Source organism: Misgurnus anguillicaudatus, chromosome 2 (assembly GCF_027580225.2).
Source record: "Misgurnus anguillicaudatus chromosome 2, ASM2758022v2, whole genome shotgun sequence".
In the NCBI taxonomy this organism is placed as follows: Eukaryota; Metazoa; Chordata; class Actinopteri; order Cypriniformes; family Cobitidae; genus Misgurnus; species Misgurnus anguillicaudatus.
The window spans coordinates 8,146,847-8,167,583 of NC_073338.2; the positions used below are offsets into that span (position 1 = coordinate 8,146,847).

The 20,737-nt window shown below is 37.0% G+C and overlaps 1 protein-coding gene across 1 annotated transcript in view; it reads left to right on the forward strand.

Annotated features, from left to right (window-relative positions):
• The first annotated feature begins 9,263 nt into the window (after positions 1 to 9,263).
• LOC129446101 (uncharacterized) overlaps positions 9,264 to 20,737 on the forward strand; it is a 28,599-nt gene continuing 17,125 nt past the window's right edge. Inside the window, exons 1-2 of the mRNA XM_073857988.1 lie at positions 9,264 to 9,293; positions 9,821 to 9,928. Coding sequence (XP_073714089.1) covers positions 9,264 to 9,293; positions 9,821 to 9,928 — 138 coding nt within the window. The remainder of the gene's footprint in view (positions 9,294 to 9,820; positions 9,929 to 20,737) is intronic.

The window sequence follows — 20,737 nt, forward strand, 5'->3', positions numbered from 1 at the left end:
CATGCATGATCTAAACCATACTGAATCATTAATCTTGTTACAATCATATCTATCTCAGTACTTTGCTGTACTGTGCACAAGTCTTTATATATGTATATACATGTATCCTTCGGATGAGACATTAAACCGAGGTCCTGAATCTCTGTGGTCATAAAAAATCCCAGGATGTCCTTCGAAAAATAGTAGGGGTGTGCCCTGGCATCCTGGCCAAACTTGCCCATTGGCCTACTAATCATCCCTCATACTAATTGGCTATATCACTCTATCTCCTCTCCACTAATAAGTGTGTGGTGGGCGTTCTGGCGCAATATGGCTGCTGTCGCATCATCCAGGTGGATGCTGGACATTGGTGGTGGTTGAGGAGATTCCCCTGTTCATATGTAAAGCGCTTTGAGTACTGAGAAAAGCGCTATATAAATATAACGAATTAAATTAATTATAAATAGAACCTCCCCACACATTTGTTGGTTTAAATACTGACACAGTCTCTGAAGTCTGTGTCAAAGTTTTTAAAACACTTTTTTAAATTATTTTCCATAGTACACAATTCAGAATATTGCTTCTGTTTTGCGCATATTAATTTACAGAATTCCTACAAATTATGTTGTCTCCCAAAAACTTGATACTTCCAAAGAGACTGATATTTTTCTGGTGTCTGGACTCTATTATCAGGTGTTTTAGAAAAAATAAACAGATGGTTCAATATAATAAATGCGTTCTCTGACAAAGTTGTTCAAAAGGTATACCAGGTTAATACAATGGGTCATTTGGTAGCATTTGCAAGATTTTCATTTGCGTGACATCAGATCTTTTGAATATATCTAAATACAATTTGCAGTAATCAAACAGGGAATAAAATTAGAAACAAATTTTAATTAAACATATAGGCAAACATTTTGCAAAACAAAACCGACATTTTTATGTATTTGTTTGCAAATCTGCTACTGTCCTACTTTGTTTCGAGGGCCAATAAAAGTACATTGAAAACTAATCCTGAAATGTCTAGAGTTTTAAACGTGTAGATAAAACATTTGTATTTTGTATACAGGGTTGAGGAGTAACGGATTACATGTAATGAGATTATGTTATCAGGATAGAAAATAGTAACTGTAATTCGGTACATTTACGTAAAAAACATAATAATCAGATTACAGTTACATTCTGTAAATGGGAATACTTTCAGGATTTACAAAAGTTTACACTGATTTTCAAGCACTGCTTGATGGTACAATAAAGGGACCAGATTTTTCAAATAAAAACTGGGGACATGTCCAAGTTCAATAGCTAAAGTATCCTTGAAATCTTATTTGTTATCACCTACGAATAAAAATAAGCAGTAAAAACCTTTTTTTGAATGTTTTCGTCTTTTGATTGTTGTTGGGTTACTAATTCAAATAATTTCTATATGACATTACAGTAAGTCATTTAAGTGTCATTAAAGTTACTTCTAAGTTACTACTTTAGCTGATTTCATAGCATTGTAAAAGTGGAACAGAAGAAATAATGCAAAATGTAAACACATTTACACAAAACAAAATGCTTAGTACCACGTTGTGATCAGTTCACTTCATTGGTTTTATTACTTTAATTTAAAGGACAAGTTAGGTATTTTACACTTTAAGCCATGTTTTCAGATTGTTTATGATGAAATAGAACAGTTTTGACTGAAATTTGGACATATGATGCTGGCCTGAGAATTTTCGGGTGTTTCTTGTATCACCTCCAGTGTTGAGTGTAACTAGTTACTAAGTAATTAGTTACTGAAATTTAATTACTTCTCCCTTGAAAAAGTAAAGTAAGGGATTACTCTTATTTTTATTGTAATCTAATTACAGTTACTTCTGATGTAACTAAATACTTTGTATGGAATGTAAAACAATTATGTGTAATATATTGGATTTAACATGGTTTTAGTTTACAATTCTCACATAAACTGGTTGATTATTAGCATTAATATTAATGAGATGCTGGCTGTTTATTAATACTTTATAGCACATATTAATGCCTGATTCTGCAAAACCTTATTCTACATCCTTAACCCTCCCCATTTCTACCAATACTTAAAATTAACAACTTCTTTAGTATTAATAAGCAGTAGTTGGAGTATATTGAGGAAAAAGTAGTTAAAAGTTAGAGAATTGGACCCTAAAGTGGGACCAGAATAATTGATGTACTTTTATATATTATTTTTTTCGAGCCATTTCAAGCCTATTTTTGTATCATGTACTAAATAGGATTAAAAAGTAATTAGTAATAAGTATTTATACTTTTTGGAGAGAGTAATTTGTAAAGTAATCTAATTACATGATTGAACATGTAATTAGTAACTAGTAATTCATTACTTTTTTTGAGAAACTTACCCAACACTGATCACCTCCCACCTCTATAATGGGTTTATAGGTGCACTGGAACAATCCTTCCTAAAATGCATTAAACTTTCATTTACAACGAGGTGAAACTCACCGAGTGGTCAGGGGTGTTCACTGATATGCTCACACAAAAAATGCTGCAAAAGATGTTTTCCTACAGGTTTTATCGTAGTTTTGTCCAACTCCATTGACTTGTATTAGATGTGCTGTGAGGTACGGTATTACTCTGCGCCGGGAACTTTGTTTGTATTCTTGCAATTGGCAAAGGCGGATTATCGCCACTAACTGGGCTGGAGTGTCTATTTTTCAAGCTCTCAGTGGAAGAATATACGGGTGTGAGGCGTTTGGAAAAATATTTCCACAAGTTTACAGCGAATGCTAAAACAGCTGTTGGAAAGCATCTTTTGCAGCGATTTTTGTGTGAGCATATCCAGGGTATATACAGCAATCCTTAAGTTAAATTTACTACTTTTTAATACCTTTTTTACTACCTTCAGAAAAACCATCACGACACTGAATTGCAAGTGTTAATCAGCGACCTTTCTATTATTTACACAGATTTTGACATATATAACATACAAAAAAGAATAGACATGGATTAGAGTGAAAAAAAATCTTCTGACTGAAATGCTTTTGAGGCCAAGTCATATTCCTTTCCCTAACACTTTATGTAAGCGAGAGCAATAGCATTTTAAGGGGAGATTTTTTTGCCATAAATTCTATATTGAAGTCTCCTGTGGCATATATATATAGCTGTAGTTTGCAGGGCATTTCAGATTAAGGCGAAACAGCTAAAAAACTCACTATATAAAAAGAAAACATGAATATCACCACCTTTAATTAATCTTTTATTAATTATTTATTAATTGCAAATGTATTTATTTTAGCATTTACTAATATTTTTTTAATCAAAGTTGAAACTGTTAACATTAGTGAATACACCATGAACTACCATCAATTACTGTAATGACATAAACAAGAATTAATTAATGCTTATATACTCTATATTTTTCATTGTTTGTTCATGTTATATAATGCATTTACTAATGTGAACAAATACAACTTTTTCATATCATATTATTCAGTACACATAAACGAATAATCCAGGGTCTGTTCTGTTCAGACAACAGCTTACAGTCACAGCTATACAGTAATGTTATGTATGAATATAAACCCTGAACGTGTAACTCGAGTTAAACTAGTGTACAATTTGCACAGGATGCCTGTAACCATAGTGAATGAAATTGAATGACTGTACCTTTATCAACAAAATATTATGTTACAATAGAGGCAGCGCTGATGTGCTATTTTATGCGCAAATGTTTCTGCTGTTTACTTTCTCCTAAGACCTAAATGGTCATGTTTATATGAGGATATTTGCAAAGACGGGCTTTTTTGAGGCATGTGTGTTATTTAAGGCCAATAAAGCGGCAAAAATACTCCGAACACAAGCTCAATGAGAAACGAATGCACGGCTTGCGTGCTCCTCTGACACAGAAACAGCGGACGCATTTAGCACTGTTGTTTGTGTTTGAATGGCTTAAAATCACTTGTTTATAAACTGCGGTGCTTTATATGGACAAATGTTACGTTTTTGTGACCACACGCAAATGAAACTGCAAGAACCGACAGGTATATGACATCAAAATGCCGCGAGAGCATTTCGGAAGCAGTCTCCTCTTATGATTCCTAAAATCGCTCTTACGGGATGTGGATGTCATCTGCCTCTTGGTTCTTGTGGTGCCACATGAAGTTTACCCAGGAGTTTTACAAACCCGTTGTATCAGCCACTGGCTAGATCAGCATAGCATTAAAAAGCATGACGCGGATGATCAGTAACGTGAGATCATTTACCCCCAAAATACAGGACCCCTTACGTTAGTCATACTGTGCAAAGACACGCAAGTTACCTGTTTGGTTTTCTTAGCCCACGAACTGAAAGGCTTGCCAATCTTCATTTCGCAAAGCCAAGGTAATCTCCAGTTGTCTTTTACACCTTTATCGATCTTCAAAACATCAGAGCCTTCCTGCATTATAAGTTTGACCATGCTAGCTGAAATAAAGTTTTACCTCAGCTTAACGTGATACAGACAGAAAACCCGGAGTGGATCCGGTGCGTAGTGATTACAGAAACGCTTGCAGTGGAGAGAGGACCGTGATTTGGCTCCTCTCCAGGCTTTGATCACATCCCAGAGACGAAAGATCTTTGATTACGTGCCCAGATAAGCTAAAGCCCATATTTAAATTAACCGCCTTCACCTCCATCCAAGTAATATTTATCGTTTTCTTGCAAACATTGCAAAAAGCTTCTCGGCTGTTTCCAACTACTGGCCTAAGCCAGTCTTTAAACCGAGCGTCCTCCAGCCAGAGGTCTGAAAACTCGCACTTGCCCATATTTACTTGGTAAACTCGAGACGCGCAGAGCAGAGGTTTACCGCCAAGCTACCAGCTTGAACCGTACAACGTACACAGCGCGTGACATCATTTTTGTGCTCGCTCTAGATTCGCAGGTGATTTGAACTCATTTCCAGGCATCATAACATTACAAAAGGCAATCGAAAATGTACTACCTCGTCAGATGACGTTTACTACTTTTTACTGGCCTTAATTTGGCATTATTTAATTTACTACCTTTTACAACCCCGCGGAAACCCTGATATCAGTGAACCCCCCTGACCACTCGATGAGTTTCATATCTTTGTAAACGAAAGTTTAATGCATTTTAGGAAGGATTGTTCCTGTGCACCTATACAACCATTATAGAGGTGGGAGGTGAAATGACAAACACCCGAAAATTCTCGGGGCAGCCGCATATGTCAAAATTTCAGTCAAAACCGTTCTATTTCATCATAAACAATCTGAAAACAGGGCTTTAAGTGTAAAATACCGAACTTGTCCTTTAACATGAGTGGTCTACTCACGATGTCCCTTCTCAGTCTCTTCTTGCAGACATGTTAAAAAAAGATGTTAGCTGTATAGGTAGGGGAACTACCACTGCCATTGTCCCAGGCCAAATTACGGCTTCAGTCAGCATTTTAAATATTTTTAAATGTTGGTTTAAGCTATAATTATTTTAATTATAATATACACACACACCCACGTGACCTTGAAAGAATCCAAAATGAATCAGATTACATTACTTTTATATTTTGTTGACTGGATAAAGTTACTGAATGTTTTTTTATGAAGTAATTTGTAAATGTAATGGAATACATTTTAAAAGTTACCCTCCCAAGTTTGTTTGTATACATTATGTTATAGTCTTTTGTGAAATAAAACTAGTTGATTTTATTTAACATAGTCAGAAATAAAATTCTTACCTTAAAATTATATTTTCTCCTTCTATCTTTTATGTTTATGGTGTAGAGACAAGACGGCTGCTGTTATAATGATTCCCTCTTGCCAATTTCTAATTGGTTAATCTGATATTGTTACCCAGCAGTAAACATTCCCAGGTCCACCTACATAATCTGCTTTGAATAACCCAGCCCCCTGAACACATGAAAGCAAGCACGTGTATATGATCAGCCTATGTTTAGATCACTATTATAGTGATTAATATGAATGATTAAACTAGCAACAAAAAAACATAACTGATGTAGTGTCAAGCTTATTAAAAGAAATTAGTAGTCATGAAAAAGGCACAAGTTTCAGAAAGGATCAATGATTGGCCTGCATCAAGCACAGTAAACACATTTATACTTTTGATAGAACAGAGGCTTTCAGTCCATCAACTTTCAGTGCATTTAAGCTCTATACTACTTTTATCAGTATATGGGACCCTGGAACACAAAACCATGCATAATGGTCAGTTTGTCAGTTTTTTTTTCAAATTGAGATTTATACATCATTGGAGTTTATGTATAGTTTGCTAGGATAGGACAATATTGGTCTGAGATACAACAATTTGAAAATCTAGAATCTGAGAGTGCAAACAAAAAAAAATATTAAGAAAATTGCCTTAAAATTGTCCAGATGAAGTCCATTGGGTGTGCATTATTATCAAATAACTCAATTATAAGGAGTCAATTATTCCACTTATACCATGGTTACAAGACATTTTTTTATGGTATTTAAGGAAATTTACAACATACTGTATCTTCATGGAACATGATCTTTACTTAATATCCTAATGGTTTTGGGAATAAACAATATAATTTTTACTATTGCAATGTATTGTTGGCTATTGCAGCAAATATACAGGTGCTTCTAATAACTGGTTTAGTGGTCATAATTGTTTTCCTGTGATTAAACTCTTGGCCTTTGTATTGCTGAAATGATGTTTTACCAACCTAGCAAAAAAACAAAGTATTAATGCATGTCACTATTGATTTTTTTGCCATGAAGTGTATATGTGATATATTTACAGTTTAGCCAGAGTATGCCTGACACACAGTAGTGTATATTACATTGTAAGTGAAATTTGCACCACCAACATAGAACCCCCTGAGGAAAATAAAATAGGGCCTGAGTCACCTGGAAACACACCAATGTGTGCTATTAAAGACATTTAAAAGGCAAATAAAGTGGCATCAAAATAAACGACTAAATCATTTCCAAGGGATCTGAATCACATCACTGGTCACTGTAGGGCTTTTGTTTTGGTATTTAAATAGTTTGTAGTCAAAAGAACTCTACTGCTGTCATCTCATGATATAAGCATAAACAGTACATGTGAGATGCAAATGAGATCAAAATCAGTGGCGACTGTTGCAAAAAAAAATTGAGGGGGGGGGGGGGGCGCAATCACACTCAAAATCAAACTTTTAATATTCTAACGATTCTCCTTTCCCCCACAATGCATTGCATTATGTCACGCTGGGGAGAGAATTTACCAAAGCCCACCTTGAGAGCATTGAGAGAGAATACAGAGACGAGTAGTAAGTATTCAGATACGTACGTATTCAAATACGTAGATATAGATTGATAGACAGACAGACAGATAGCCTAGTATAGTATAGAGAGAGACAGATAGATAGCATAACATTAGCATAGATAGCTAGCAGCTAGATAGATAAATAGATAGAAATATATAGTAGGTAGATTGACAATGGTAAACTACTGTGTTTGTGCTGGGTGTAAAAACTCCTCCCAAACAGGACACAGGGTCCATGGCTTCCCTATGAAGGACAAGGCAATTCTCAAACAGTGGGTACAATTTGTTTGTGTTAGGCGGGCAAATTTTTCAATGACCTCTGTCACCACAAACTCAAAGATCTGCAGTGTGCATTTCAGGGAGGAGGATTATGAACCAGGGGATATCAGGATGGTTTCCCCTGGGGCTGAAGAGGCTGAGCCAGGTACAGCTTATGCCAACTGCCATGCCGTCTGTGCATACGCACCTCTCTACCTGCCCTGCCCCAAGACCGAGAAGCACTAACATCGGTGCCACCCGTCGCAATCGAGAGCTGGCTATGGCAAGCTTCATGCTAATGTTTATGTTAGCTAGCCCTGTGTAGGCTATACTATATACCGTGTTTCCTCTCCACTACAGTCATGATCAGTCTGACATCAGAAAAGCACATTTTGTGATTAATGAATATGAACCAAAATAAAAGTGCAATGTCCAGAAGCTCGTCATATTTAGCTAGTTCGCGCCTAGATATTTAGCTAGATACCGCCTTGGCTAAAGTTAGTCTTTGAATCATTATTGATAATCAAGCGACGTTCACAGTGTGTGTCTGTATTTGATTTAGCTGCTTGATTTGGATGGAAAATGGACTATTACGGTTTTCTTTCTTATGTATTTAACCATGATCATGTGGCTGACCATTTTGGATTTCTTTGCGCAAGATGTTGACAGATGGCTCAATGCAGGAGACCGTGGACAGTGTCGGTGCTACGACAGATGACCCCTTGCCCTCCTCCTCCACTTGTGCCACAGGGACACAATGTAATTTGAAGCCCCCTGGAATGTCTCACAGTAAATCTTGGGTATTTCTGGGATGATTCAATGTTTGAGTGGTTGATATGCTGTCTAAAACATACATTGCCATATTCTTTGCATGCATGACATTTCCATACACTTTGAAACATAGCCTACTCCAAAACATAACCTCTTAGATTTGCCATGATTGTCATATGTGTGGGCATGTTTACTGCCTCTACCACAGCTGTACAGGTGAACCTAAAGGCCAAGATGGTCAGTGTGGGGACTCAAATGACTTTCAGGATGCAAACTTCCACACCCCTCACTAGACCTGAACAAACTGATGAAGAAGAGGATCCCTCTGTCATCATCAGTGATTAATCATGGGTGCAAGAAGACCAGGTGACTGACAAGGATGAGGAGGAATTGTGTGAGGAGGAGCCATCTCAAACTTGTTACCCCAAGCAAAAGTGAAATAATTTAAAACCAACATAGACCAAATTTTCATATATCTGGTAGTGTGAATGACACCCCTCTCCTACTTTTTTTGGCATTGATAAATGCATTGATAAATTTGTTTGCAAAACAGAACTCATGGCCCTTGCCATCTGCCTGGCATGTTGTGAGAAGTGTGATAGTAGAATCATGCAGTAGGGAGGAAGATTCATTAAAATAGAGCAGGTAGGGTTTTTTCCCACATATTTAGATTAAAATCATTATTTCTTACGCTGACAATATCATCATGATATGCTTGCTAGATTTCCTATGCAGGGTAATCTCATGTGTGTTTCCATTGACACCAAGAAACATTTGACCAGTAGTGTACAGTACTTACTCTATATTGAATCCTGATGTACTGTTGATTTTATTTTATTTGATTACATATATAGGTCTGTTCATCATGTGGTTACCAGCGTTTCTGGCAAAACCAGCCAATCCTACACAGGAAAATGCCAGCCTGCAACCTCCATTTAAGTATGGCCATTCATTTTACTGGATGTTTGGCCTCCAAGACATTGCGAATGATGACCCTGTTTGGCCTTCAGTGCATCAGCGTAAGCACCTATTTTGTCATCAGCGCCATTACACGATTACACATTACAGGCCTGGCAGAACGATCAGCCCAAGACTCTGAGCGACCTCAGGGCAATGGATGGAGGCCTAGATGTTGCTGGTGACTGCAGGTAAAGCAGACTTGTTTATTCTATAGCATTACTTAATTTTATATAAAACCTGGATTCTATATTGCAGGTGGCATGGTGGTTAATAAACTGGTTAACAAAAACTTGAAATATAATTCTAATTTGTAATTATCCCCAGGTCAGATTCTCCAGGGCACTCTGCAAAGGACAGCTCATACTAATTGATAGAGGAGAGAGTGAACAAGGTGGTGGATGTGCAACTTTTTCAGGTAAGCCTGATGTTATACAGCAAAGAAATTAAGTCTGTGGACTGCAACTTATATAGCACTTTTCCACTAATACAACCAAAGCCAACATATGGCTTTATCATGTCTTTCTTGATTCCTTTATGCCTCCTTCACCACCTCAACCATTCTACATTCTGTTATGTCATGTTGCAGAGCTCAGAGGTCCCTAACAGCTCTTGGTGTGAGCTGGAGGAGCTCAAGTGCAGCATCAGCTTGCTTGACCTGCATTTGTCAACCCTTATCACAGACAGACATCACCAGGTAAATACAATATAGATGTAGAATGTAGATTTATGAATTGCACTGAGGTTGGATTTTTGTACACTAACGATGTAACAATACCAAATACTGTTGGTTTAATCTCATTTTTGAACACAGATAGGCCTACATCAGAGCCAGGGAATCTGTAGCCTAGATAGGGCAGTGGTCAGCGGGGTGAGCGAACACTGTCGTCCAATGATTCGTTGGTTCTCACGTGCCGAATCTTTCTAAGCAAATGTTTAAATAGGCGCTAGCTTTACTAATCGACTGCAGATTTGATTATTAAACATATATATTCTCGACTGAACTAATCTTAAAACTTCACTATGTGACCAAGAAATGGTAATAATAAATGCTGCGCGTTACTATAATTAATCTCACTAAAGTGATTTTCACCAGAGTAGGTTCTCTCAGTCTCACCCAGACATGCAATGTTTTTCTCTTGTTTTTTTGTGGTAAAAGTGTAGTAACCATGTTTTTTGGCGCATTGATTGCTATCAGCAAAACCATGGTTTTACTACAGTAACCATGGTGAATTATGGTTTTTGAAAACCATGGTTATTTTGTGGTAACCATGGTTTTACTGAAGTAACCATGGTTTTTTGGTTTTAAAGGAACAGTATGTAAGAAATTTATATCAATTAATCATAAAATGGCCCTAATATGTCAATAGACATTAAGAAATAATTTTCATGAAATCATTTTCATTTCAAATACTTATATCACTGACAACAGTGTTCCGGCCAGGATATTGTCATTTAAAAAGTGGAGTTGCAACCCTCCACTGATGTTTATGTTGTCATGTTGTGTATTGGCCACCAGTTGTGTGATTGCAGTACCGGTTTTAGCCACAAGTTTTGTGATTGCAGTACCAGTTTTGGCCACAATCCTACATACTGTTCCTTTAACTGTAGTAAAACCATGGTTAATTTTCATAAGGGACAAAATTAGTGGCTTCTCTTTAGTGTCTAATTCATTCATTTTAACAAATTTTATATTGGGGGCATCCAAGTTATTTGAAATATTCAGAGGTGGAAAGTAACGAATTACATTTACTCACGTTACTGTAATTGAGTAGTTTTTTTGTGTATTTTTACTTTTTTGAGTAGTTTTTAAAATCTGTACTTTTACTTTTACTTAAGTATGTTTTATTTAAAGTATTGTACTTTGCTACATTTTAAATCATATCCGTTACTGAGTAAAAAAAAATTGTAAAAAGCAAAGTGATAAAGACGCGAAACGGATGTAAATGGGCGGGGCCCGGGGAACGCGCAAAAAGAACCATGGAGACGGACGAGACAGGCGCGCGCTAATGCAGACCCGCCTCAGTTCAAATCTTATGAAAGAAACCCCTGGTCATATTTAAGCGACCACTTTCCACTGACGCGAAGCGAGTGTTTCATTTCTATGAAAGGTAGGATTCATGCTCTTAAGTACGAAATTGCACGATGCGTTTTTAATACCATGCGCATTATCTTCCGAGGTCTAGCAGCTTCGCGTCAAGTCAAACAGAACTTCAAAACGTCCTCGAGAATGCGCAGGTCATTAGACATTGCAGAGAGAGAGAGAGAGAGAGCGCGCGCGAGAGAGAGAGCAAGAGAGTATAAATGTCATCAGGTACCCAGGTCAGGGAAGTAAGAAGATAATAAACGTGTCAAATGTATATAGACATGGCACTCATCTCATTATATGCTCATTTAAACTAGATATATAGTTTAATAAAATAATGTATGTTACCAGCAATACATCAATTACAACCTTACTATAGTGATTGTATTTACAAGCTGCTGACCACCTTCAAAAGTGCATAACTCACATGTAAAAATCATTAAACAATTCCATAAATGTTTCTTACTTTAAAAAAGCTTTTTATTTTATTAACTTTTTGTTATTGCACTTTAATTGTAAAGATGTTCCTACAATTAAAAACAACTAGTTTGAGATTTGTCGTTTTTGAACTATACTAGAATCCTCTCCCCGCAGTAAAAAAAAGTAACTTTTACTCTGAGTAAAGTTAAAATGACTTACTTTTTACTTTTACTTGAGTAAATTTTTAGACAAGTAACTTTACTTTTACTTAAGTAAAATATTATTAAAGTAACTTTACTTTTACTTGAGTACAATATTTTAGTACACTGTTAAACCTTACCAGGCTTTTTAGAAGTAAATTACTGGCAACACTGTTGCCAGCTAGTTACTGTACAGCATCTGTAACGGTGACTTACTGGCAACAGTGTTGCCAGTATAGTACTGTATCTATGACAATACAGTGAATAACTGGCAACAGTGTTGCCAGTAATTTACTGTCTCTGTACCATTACTGTGTCTTACTGGCAACAGTGTTGCCAGTTTTATACTGTAGGTTAGGAATTACAGTTAATAACTGGCAGCTGTGATTTCAGTTAATTACTGTACAGTACCACATGCTTCAGGTATAATACTGTATAGTATATAAAATGCCGTACTCATTGTGGTACTCTAAAACTTTTGAAAGATTCCTTTTTTATGTTACCTTATTAAAAAGGGAGAAAGAACCCCAAAATATTTAGACAAATACACTTTATTACTGTGGCAATAGATGTCAGGATCAGAGGACGGATGAACCCAATTGCAGACGAAGTCGGGGAAAACAGAAAACACTTTATTTACTAACATATAACAAAACCCACGAGGGTGTACATGACATGAAACACTGTAAGCAGATAGATAATACTAAATTTGACAAGATAACTCAGCTAGATAACCACATGAACACAAGAACAACAAAACGAACCTGCACAGAACTAAGGACACAATGACATTATATAGAAAAAAAAAAAAAACAAGATAACGAGGGGGAACAGGTGATGGGAGAAAACCAATGATTACTAATAAGCAGGAGAATGAGGGGGCGGGGACAATAGACAAGACACCGAAGGCACATGACCCAATAAACAAGGCATGAACCTCCACATAGAGCAGGGATGGGCAACTTCGGTCCTAGAGGGCCGGTGTCCTGCAGAGTTTAGCTCCAACTTGCCTCAGCACACAGTTAAAGTTTCTAGTATGCCTAGTAAGACCTTAATTGGCTGCTTCAGGTGTGTTTAATTATGGTTGGAGCTAAACTCTGCAGGACACCGGCCCTCCAGGAATGAAGCTGCCCATTCCTGACATAGAGCATGGGACTGCCAGAACGCCAAACTGCCATCATAACTAGATATAAATATAAAACAAGACTCCTTGGCAGGATCCTGACAATAGATAAATGCATAGCACAAGGAATAACTAAATTAAACTAAACAGAACAAATTTTCTGTAGTATTGGCAAAATAAGATAAGATAATAAAAAGCAACAATATAAACAAAGAACACTGCCACTGCATGAAAGTTAAACCAAAACTAACAAAATCATACTCCAAAACAATGCAATCAAATAACATTCAGGTTATTTATTGGCAGTGCGACACATAGCAAAAAAACACATATGGCAAATTGTGTGGTTTACTTTCAGTGTAATAGACAAATTCTTTTGAGACACTTAACAAAATCATGTCAAATCCCACCCTCAAAAAAAAAAAAAGATCTCCGTTGTCACCGTTGACCCTCAGGTTATTCCAAACCTGCAGTTATTCAACATAATTTTAATGACCTTCTTACAATTCAAGCATTAACAAAAATGCTTCATATAACACGAAGTAGAAACCAGAAATTAAGCTCTGTTTTTTGCACAGGCCTACTAAGGGATAATGGTGCCACATGGTGATCAACAGTAAAAATGACAAATTTTACCTTTTTGCAAAAGGAAAAACCATCATCAATCAAAAATGGCTTTGCAATCAAAATTTTTTGCTATAGACCACTTCAAATGATGTAAACAACACTGGTCCAGAAACACTTCCTGTTACAGTTTGTGACAGGTATTTTTTTATTTCACATATATTATTATCTTTAAGATGTTTGTTTAACTTCAGTTAATTCAGGTTTATATGTTCTGTTGGTGTTGTTTACATCTTTTGAAATGGTCTATAATGGAGATCAATGGGGCAAAAATGACCACAAACCATAAATGAGGAAGAAAAAAAATTAAATCTGATGCTGCACAAAAACTAAAAATTCATCAAAGCCAATGTTTTTTCTAATCGTTGAAATGCCCAAGACTGTGAAAAGGGTTTTTTTAAAAATCCAGTCCAAAATCACTTTTTATATTGAAAATAAGTAATTTTGTGTTTTTTCCCAAATACTTATTTGGGAAGTTCACTTATAAACTTTTTAAAGAGTTACAATCATGGAATTTTTGTAAATATTTGGTAATTTTGATCAGTATTGATGTTAATTAACAGATTAATACAACAGTTTCATTTAGTGGCATTTTTTTGCTATGAACAACCCGAAAGGGCAGTGAATTTGAACAATGCACAAGGGTTAACGTTGACAGGAGATGCTTAAAACTTGCTAATCAGGAAGCTATTTGGAACCTTAACTTTATGTGTTTTAAAGACACTCACAAATATTTTAACAGTTTACTTACTCATTTTCAGCTTTTAAACATACAAATCCACTATTATATTGTTCAACACAGCACGAGTAAACAAACAAACAAACAAACAAGTTTATCAAGGCAAATTGTTGACACCTGCACCTGTGTATGTGTGCATGTGTGTGTGTGTGTGTGGCAGTAATTTACCAGATAATATTACAGTTATTTTCCTTAATTGGTGCAAAGAGTAATTTACTGTAGTTTTTTACTAGTGCAGCATAACTGCACCTCATATCACAGTAAAATACCTTTCACCGATGTTAAAGCTAAATACTGCCAATTTTACAGTTATTTACCCAGAAATCTACAGCAAGGGTTAACAGTGTACTTTTTCCACCTCTGGAAATATTTGAACTTTTTTGAAGTAACGCAATAGTTACTGGTAGCCAGTGCCGCTTCTAGCCATTTTGGTGCACTAAGCATAATTCCTTTATAATGCCCCCCACCCCCACCCTGAGAAAAAAACGTTTGTTTTTGCCAGTTTAATTTTTTATTACCAAACATACAACTTAATAGCAGAAAGTAAAATCTTCACAGCTTTAGCCAACACACACTACACATTTGAAAGTGCAAACTTTTATAGAATAGCAAAATAGAAAAAAATACCAAACTTAAATTATCAAAATAATCCAGACATGTTTTTCCCAAGTGCACTGTCACTTTAAATAAATTACATTAAATAAACATCAATAGGTAAACAAAAATACTCAATATACTTAAATAAAACAAAGATTCAGAGAACTAAGTGTCACAGTAATGTTTGCTTCATATCACAATGACGTTTTATATTTATATTTAAGAGTCATGAATTGTTAGCCTACCATGTGCACTGACTGCTAACGTAACAGCTGCGTCAGTTATTTGTAAAATGCATATATGCATATGTAATGTTTTACAGTAAAATCTCAATTTTGCTTGCACTGAAGTTATAAATTATAACAACATAGTTTGCTAACATTAATGTCAGCACAGCAAGTTCGAGGCACATTACGATTAGCAGCAGCTGCAGCCCATGCACATTTCCCTTATTTAGGAATGATTAAACATGATGGACTTACCTGCAAGTGATACAAGGGCATCATCCCGTAGTTTCTTCTTTTTTTCAGATCCTGACTCCTGCTGTCTTTTCGGGGCCATTTCCAAAAATTGCCTACTGACTGGCCGTTTCTCAGTCAGAAGGATACAGCCTGCGCGAGATTGCATATGCAGGCTGCATACATCATCAAGCCTGGTTTATTTCAGTTAACTGAACATTACATTAGCAAGTCATAAGCATATTACAACAATTTATGATTAACTAAGAATAAAAGTCAACTTTATAATGATTAATATTACGAAAATAAGAAAGTTTTGATGACGTATGCAGCCTAGAAATGCGACCTCTGGAGGCTGCAGACTTCGGATTGAGAAACGGCCTCTGTCAAACTTCGTCAGGTGCCGGCGCGATCAATTGGCATGGACCATCAAATGCTGGGGGGCATACTTTCTAGACTAGAGCAATTAAATTATCTCGTTCCTCCTTTTTTGTAACATATACATGGATAAAAAGTGCCTAATAATATTTCTATAGGCTAATGAAATAATATAAGCATTACTATTTTTGGTGCCCCCTCATCATCTGACGCCCTACACACAGCACGTGTAGCCCGTTATGGGAGCGGCGGGGCTGCTGGTAGCCTGGTAAATAGTTACTTTTATAATGATGTAACGCAGTTACTAACTCAGTTACTATTTTTGAGAAGTAACTAGTAACTATAACTAATAACTTTTTTAAAGTAGCGTTGCCAACACTGGTCATATGGTGTGACAGTAGTTTAAATGAACACCTTGCCTTAATCTGAATGAAATTATTCTAATTGATAAATCCTTTCATAGCGTTTACACAAACACGTAAAGGGGCAATAAGTAGGATTTACCCCCATCTAGTGGTGGAATTGTATTTTGCATTTAAATGAACAGTGCTCTCTAGCGCCTCTGTCATGACACAGGTGGAGTGACAGGACGCAAACCCAGAGTTCAAAATATAAATAACATTTAATGATAAAACTGGAAATAATAACATGAGGAGTAACAGGTAACCAAACACAGGAACATCCAAAACAGGTAACAGACATGAGAGTAACGACAATGATCCAGCAGTGAGCAAACAGAACACAGAGGTATATATACACACATACTAAATGACAAACAGGTGTGATGAGGCAGGTAATTAATCAATGAATGTCCAGGTTTTAACAATCAGAACAAAGACAAGACAAGACACGGATTAACCGTGACATTACCCTCCCCTCTACGAGTGGCTACCAGACACTTACATAAAACACAACAAAAACATAGTCTGGTAGCGAGAGTCCAAGGGAGGGGTGGAGGGCTTGGGGACCCTGGAGGGCTTGGGGCCGCCTGGGCCGATCCTCCTCCCGCAGGCCCGCAGGAGCGAGCGATCGCTCACGGTGGTCCCCAAGAGACATCGGGGCTGATGGGGAATGAACCCCAATGTCACTACTCCCCCTCGACGAAACTCCTGGGGGAGCCGCCCTCCGTGAACCTGCTGCGTCCAGTTTGGCTGGATCATTCTGTCATGACACAGGTGGAGTGACAGGACGCAAACGCAGAGTTCAAAATATAAATAACATTTAATGATAAAACTGGAAATAATAACACGAGGAGTAACAGGTAACCAAACACAGGAACATCCAAAACAGGGAACAGACATAAGAGTAACGACAATGATCCAGCAGTGAGCAAACAGAACACAGAGGTATATATACACACAGACTAAATGACAAACAGGTGTGATGAGGCAGGTAATTCATCAATGAATGTCCAGGTGACAGAGGCGGCGCCAGGGAGGAGCTAGGTGGTGCTGTAGCTCCCCCTATAATATCCATAGCACTCGCCCAGCACCCCCAAGAAATGTCTGTAATATTTTATATGTTTATATTTTAATGTCATGTTTGAATAGTCTTTTTCATGTTGTTAAAAAAGGAATTAAATAATAATTTAAAAATATAAATTTTAGTGTAAAATAACAAGGCCAAAACAGGTGATCTTCTTTGGCCAATGGACGCAGCGCCTGGTGAACCTTTCACCTTAACGCACGGCAGTTTGTTTTTGATAGCAAGTTTGGAAATTTACATCATTGATGCCTCGCACTCAAAATCAAAAGTTGTGAAGACGTCTATGGTAAGTGCTTGATTTTCCCCAGCTGTTGGCTATTACAAATTGAATTAATTTGGTGGTTAAAGCAGCAGAAATCTTGGCTCTTCATAGTTACATCTATAATGGTCCAACCATAGGAATACTGCTGATTTATTATTAGATTAGTGTTGGTAACTGGCTGTGCGATTTCGTGATCTGATAAGCGTGCACAGTTTCTGTTGGATTGTGTTGTTTGTTGCTCCGTTGTATTCAGGGCTTGACTGTGACAGAATTGTGAAATATTATTTTCAGAGGTTTACATTGGCAGTCTTATGTATATTGTATCTATAGCCCTTGTGTTGAATACTTTTACATAGTCGCGAAAGGAGTATAGGTCAGTTAATGCGGGCGTGTACGTTACGCGTGTATATAGACTCTTTTACTGTTTGTACACAATTACAACATGTCAACGTATGCACGCGCATTTTGGCAACGGAAGTATGGCGAGAATCAGCATTGAAGCAACACAGACAGAGTTATTTTAAAAAAGTTGACTTTATCAACATTTTTTAACACAGCTACCAGATCCGTGTACTATAGTGGAGTGGATAGAAGACGTTAGCATATGTATATTAGTATACTGTGTTAGTGCAACCAAACGCAACAACCAGACATTTTGATTCTGGGAAACCGATTCTGGGGCCTGTAAAAGGGTCTCTTAATATATATATACCAACGGTGGTCCAATGCGACCTCCATAATGAAACGCCCCCAAAATTCCAAGCACCTTCTCTTAAGTGTTGAGCATCCCCATAGCACCTGCATCAGAAAATCTCTGGAGCCGCCACTGCCAGGTGATAACAATCGGAACAAGGACAAGACATGACACGGATTAACCGTGACAGCCTCCCCTTTCCAAATGCATGTTGCAACTACGGTAGCCGTTATGTAATCACTGATCTCCTTGTCCGTTGCAGCTGGTTCACGTGTTCTGAATGAAAACGCTTTGTGGAAATGCGTTGGTAGGCTAGTGCTTTTTGTCCCTCTCTGCTATTATAGTTTATCAATACGGCAGAATGATATGGATGCCTCCTTGGACTTACCCATTCTATGTAAGTAAAGAGAAGAAATTTTAAGCTTACAAAGAAAAGTCAGATCACTGGCAGAGGTCATTTGACATCAACGAGGACATATTTATGAATAAAGACATTGATTTTGATTATTAAAACCCTTAAAATCCTACTTACAGTCCCTTTAATGATGTGATGAGATTGATGTCCATGTTTATATGGCACAAGTTTCAAATCAGATTTGATCATTTGACATGCACACATTGAACAAATATAGTTTTGTGCTGTTTCAAAATGTAAATACAAATCATCCTCCTAAAATCACTGTGTGCCTATTTCAGGTCATAATTAATAAACGATGAGCCCACAAAGCTTTGTGCATTGCTGATTATTAAGCAGCAGCAAAAACATCCATTCATGTGTGCCCAAAAAGCATGTTTTACTTCACGTGGTGCTGTAAACATGGAGCATTTTTATTCGGATTGAAAATTTAAACTGATTATAATTGTCCAGCTATAGAAACACTTTAGAGGGGTGGCACAGTGGGTAGCACTGTCACCTCACAGCAAGAAGGTCCCCGGTTCGAGCCCTGGCTAGGTCAGGTGGGCTTTCTTTGTGGAGTTTGTATGTTCTCCCTGTGTCAGTGTGGGTACGCCAAATTGTCCTTTCCCCAATCTGTGTCTGGATTAACTCATCTGAATACACTTGTGTATGAATTTTTGCCATGCATATAGCAATAGTTGGCAGAAAGAAGAAAGAAAGAAACAATTTAGATCTCATAATATACAAGTAACTTGAGAGAGATTTATCTTACTATTAGAAGTTACAAATAACATGAGAGTTTTGTTTTCAGTTTTTTCCAAAAATTTTGCAATGTTACACCATATGACACATTTATGGTTTATTTGTCAACTACTATATCTGTTCCAAAATGGTACATATTATGACCTTTTGTGAAGGTACCGTCCAAGTGACATCTTTTGTACCTTTTATCTGAAGGGGGTCCCACACCGGACGCACAGCTCAGTGCCGCGCCGTTCTAAAAAAATCAAACACATTAAATAACATCATATTTGTCCCAAATCATTAACGATTAACATTAGCTGCTTACGTTTTGCATTTTAAAGTAGACGCTATCTGACTAAGCTTGAGCTATTTAATGTGCACTTCTGGTTCTACGATACCTCCGAGTTGTCCTAGACGCAACTCGAGGCAGCGCTGAGCCCCGCATCCAGTGTGTGACCCCCTTAAGAGTATGACATTTATATTAAAATAGTTTGCATTGATCTAGAAGGTGTTTTTGATTTCGGCACATTACATCACATCACTACAGGGCTCCTGTTTTGTGTATTTAAATTATTTGTAATCAAAAGAGCAGTACAGGTAGGCTACGCACATCCAGATGTCAACAAGAACAAAATGTCTTTTTGTTCACCATAAAGGAACGCCTTAAAGATACTTTAATCTAAAATTTTTCATTTTAAGCAGGGGTGTCCAACCCTGCTCCCAGCGATACTGTCCTGTAGAGCAGTTTTTCTCCACCCCAGTTCTTTTAGACACACTAACAGTGCACATTTTGGATGTCTCTCAGATCTGACCACATTATTTCCAACCTTGGAGTCTCTACAATTGAGCTGATGTGGGGATTTAAGTATGTTTAAGGAAATGTTGGAAAAGTTGTAAGCTGTGTCCAAATTCGCTCACTTGGTCACTTATTCAACATTCCCTATATAGCTAATGATAACTGAGTGATTTGTTTATCTTATAAAGTATAAAACTGTCAACAAGAATCAACACAAACATACATTTGTGGTATTCGCTGTTAATATTCCAGCTGGAGAAAATCTGAAGATGGAGAATTTGTGGGGGCTTTTGAACTTGAGTTTGGGCCCCGGCCTAAGGTTTGCTCTCTCTGAAGGTTCAGAGCTCAGCTGCAGAGCTCCCTACAAGGACAGCAAGCCAAGTTTGTTTACCATTAATCATTAAGATCTTAATGTGCAGGAGAACTATCAAACTATAGTTATGTATAATTATAATTATGTACATAAAAACATAAACATGCATGTACAGCCACAAAACAATTAA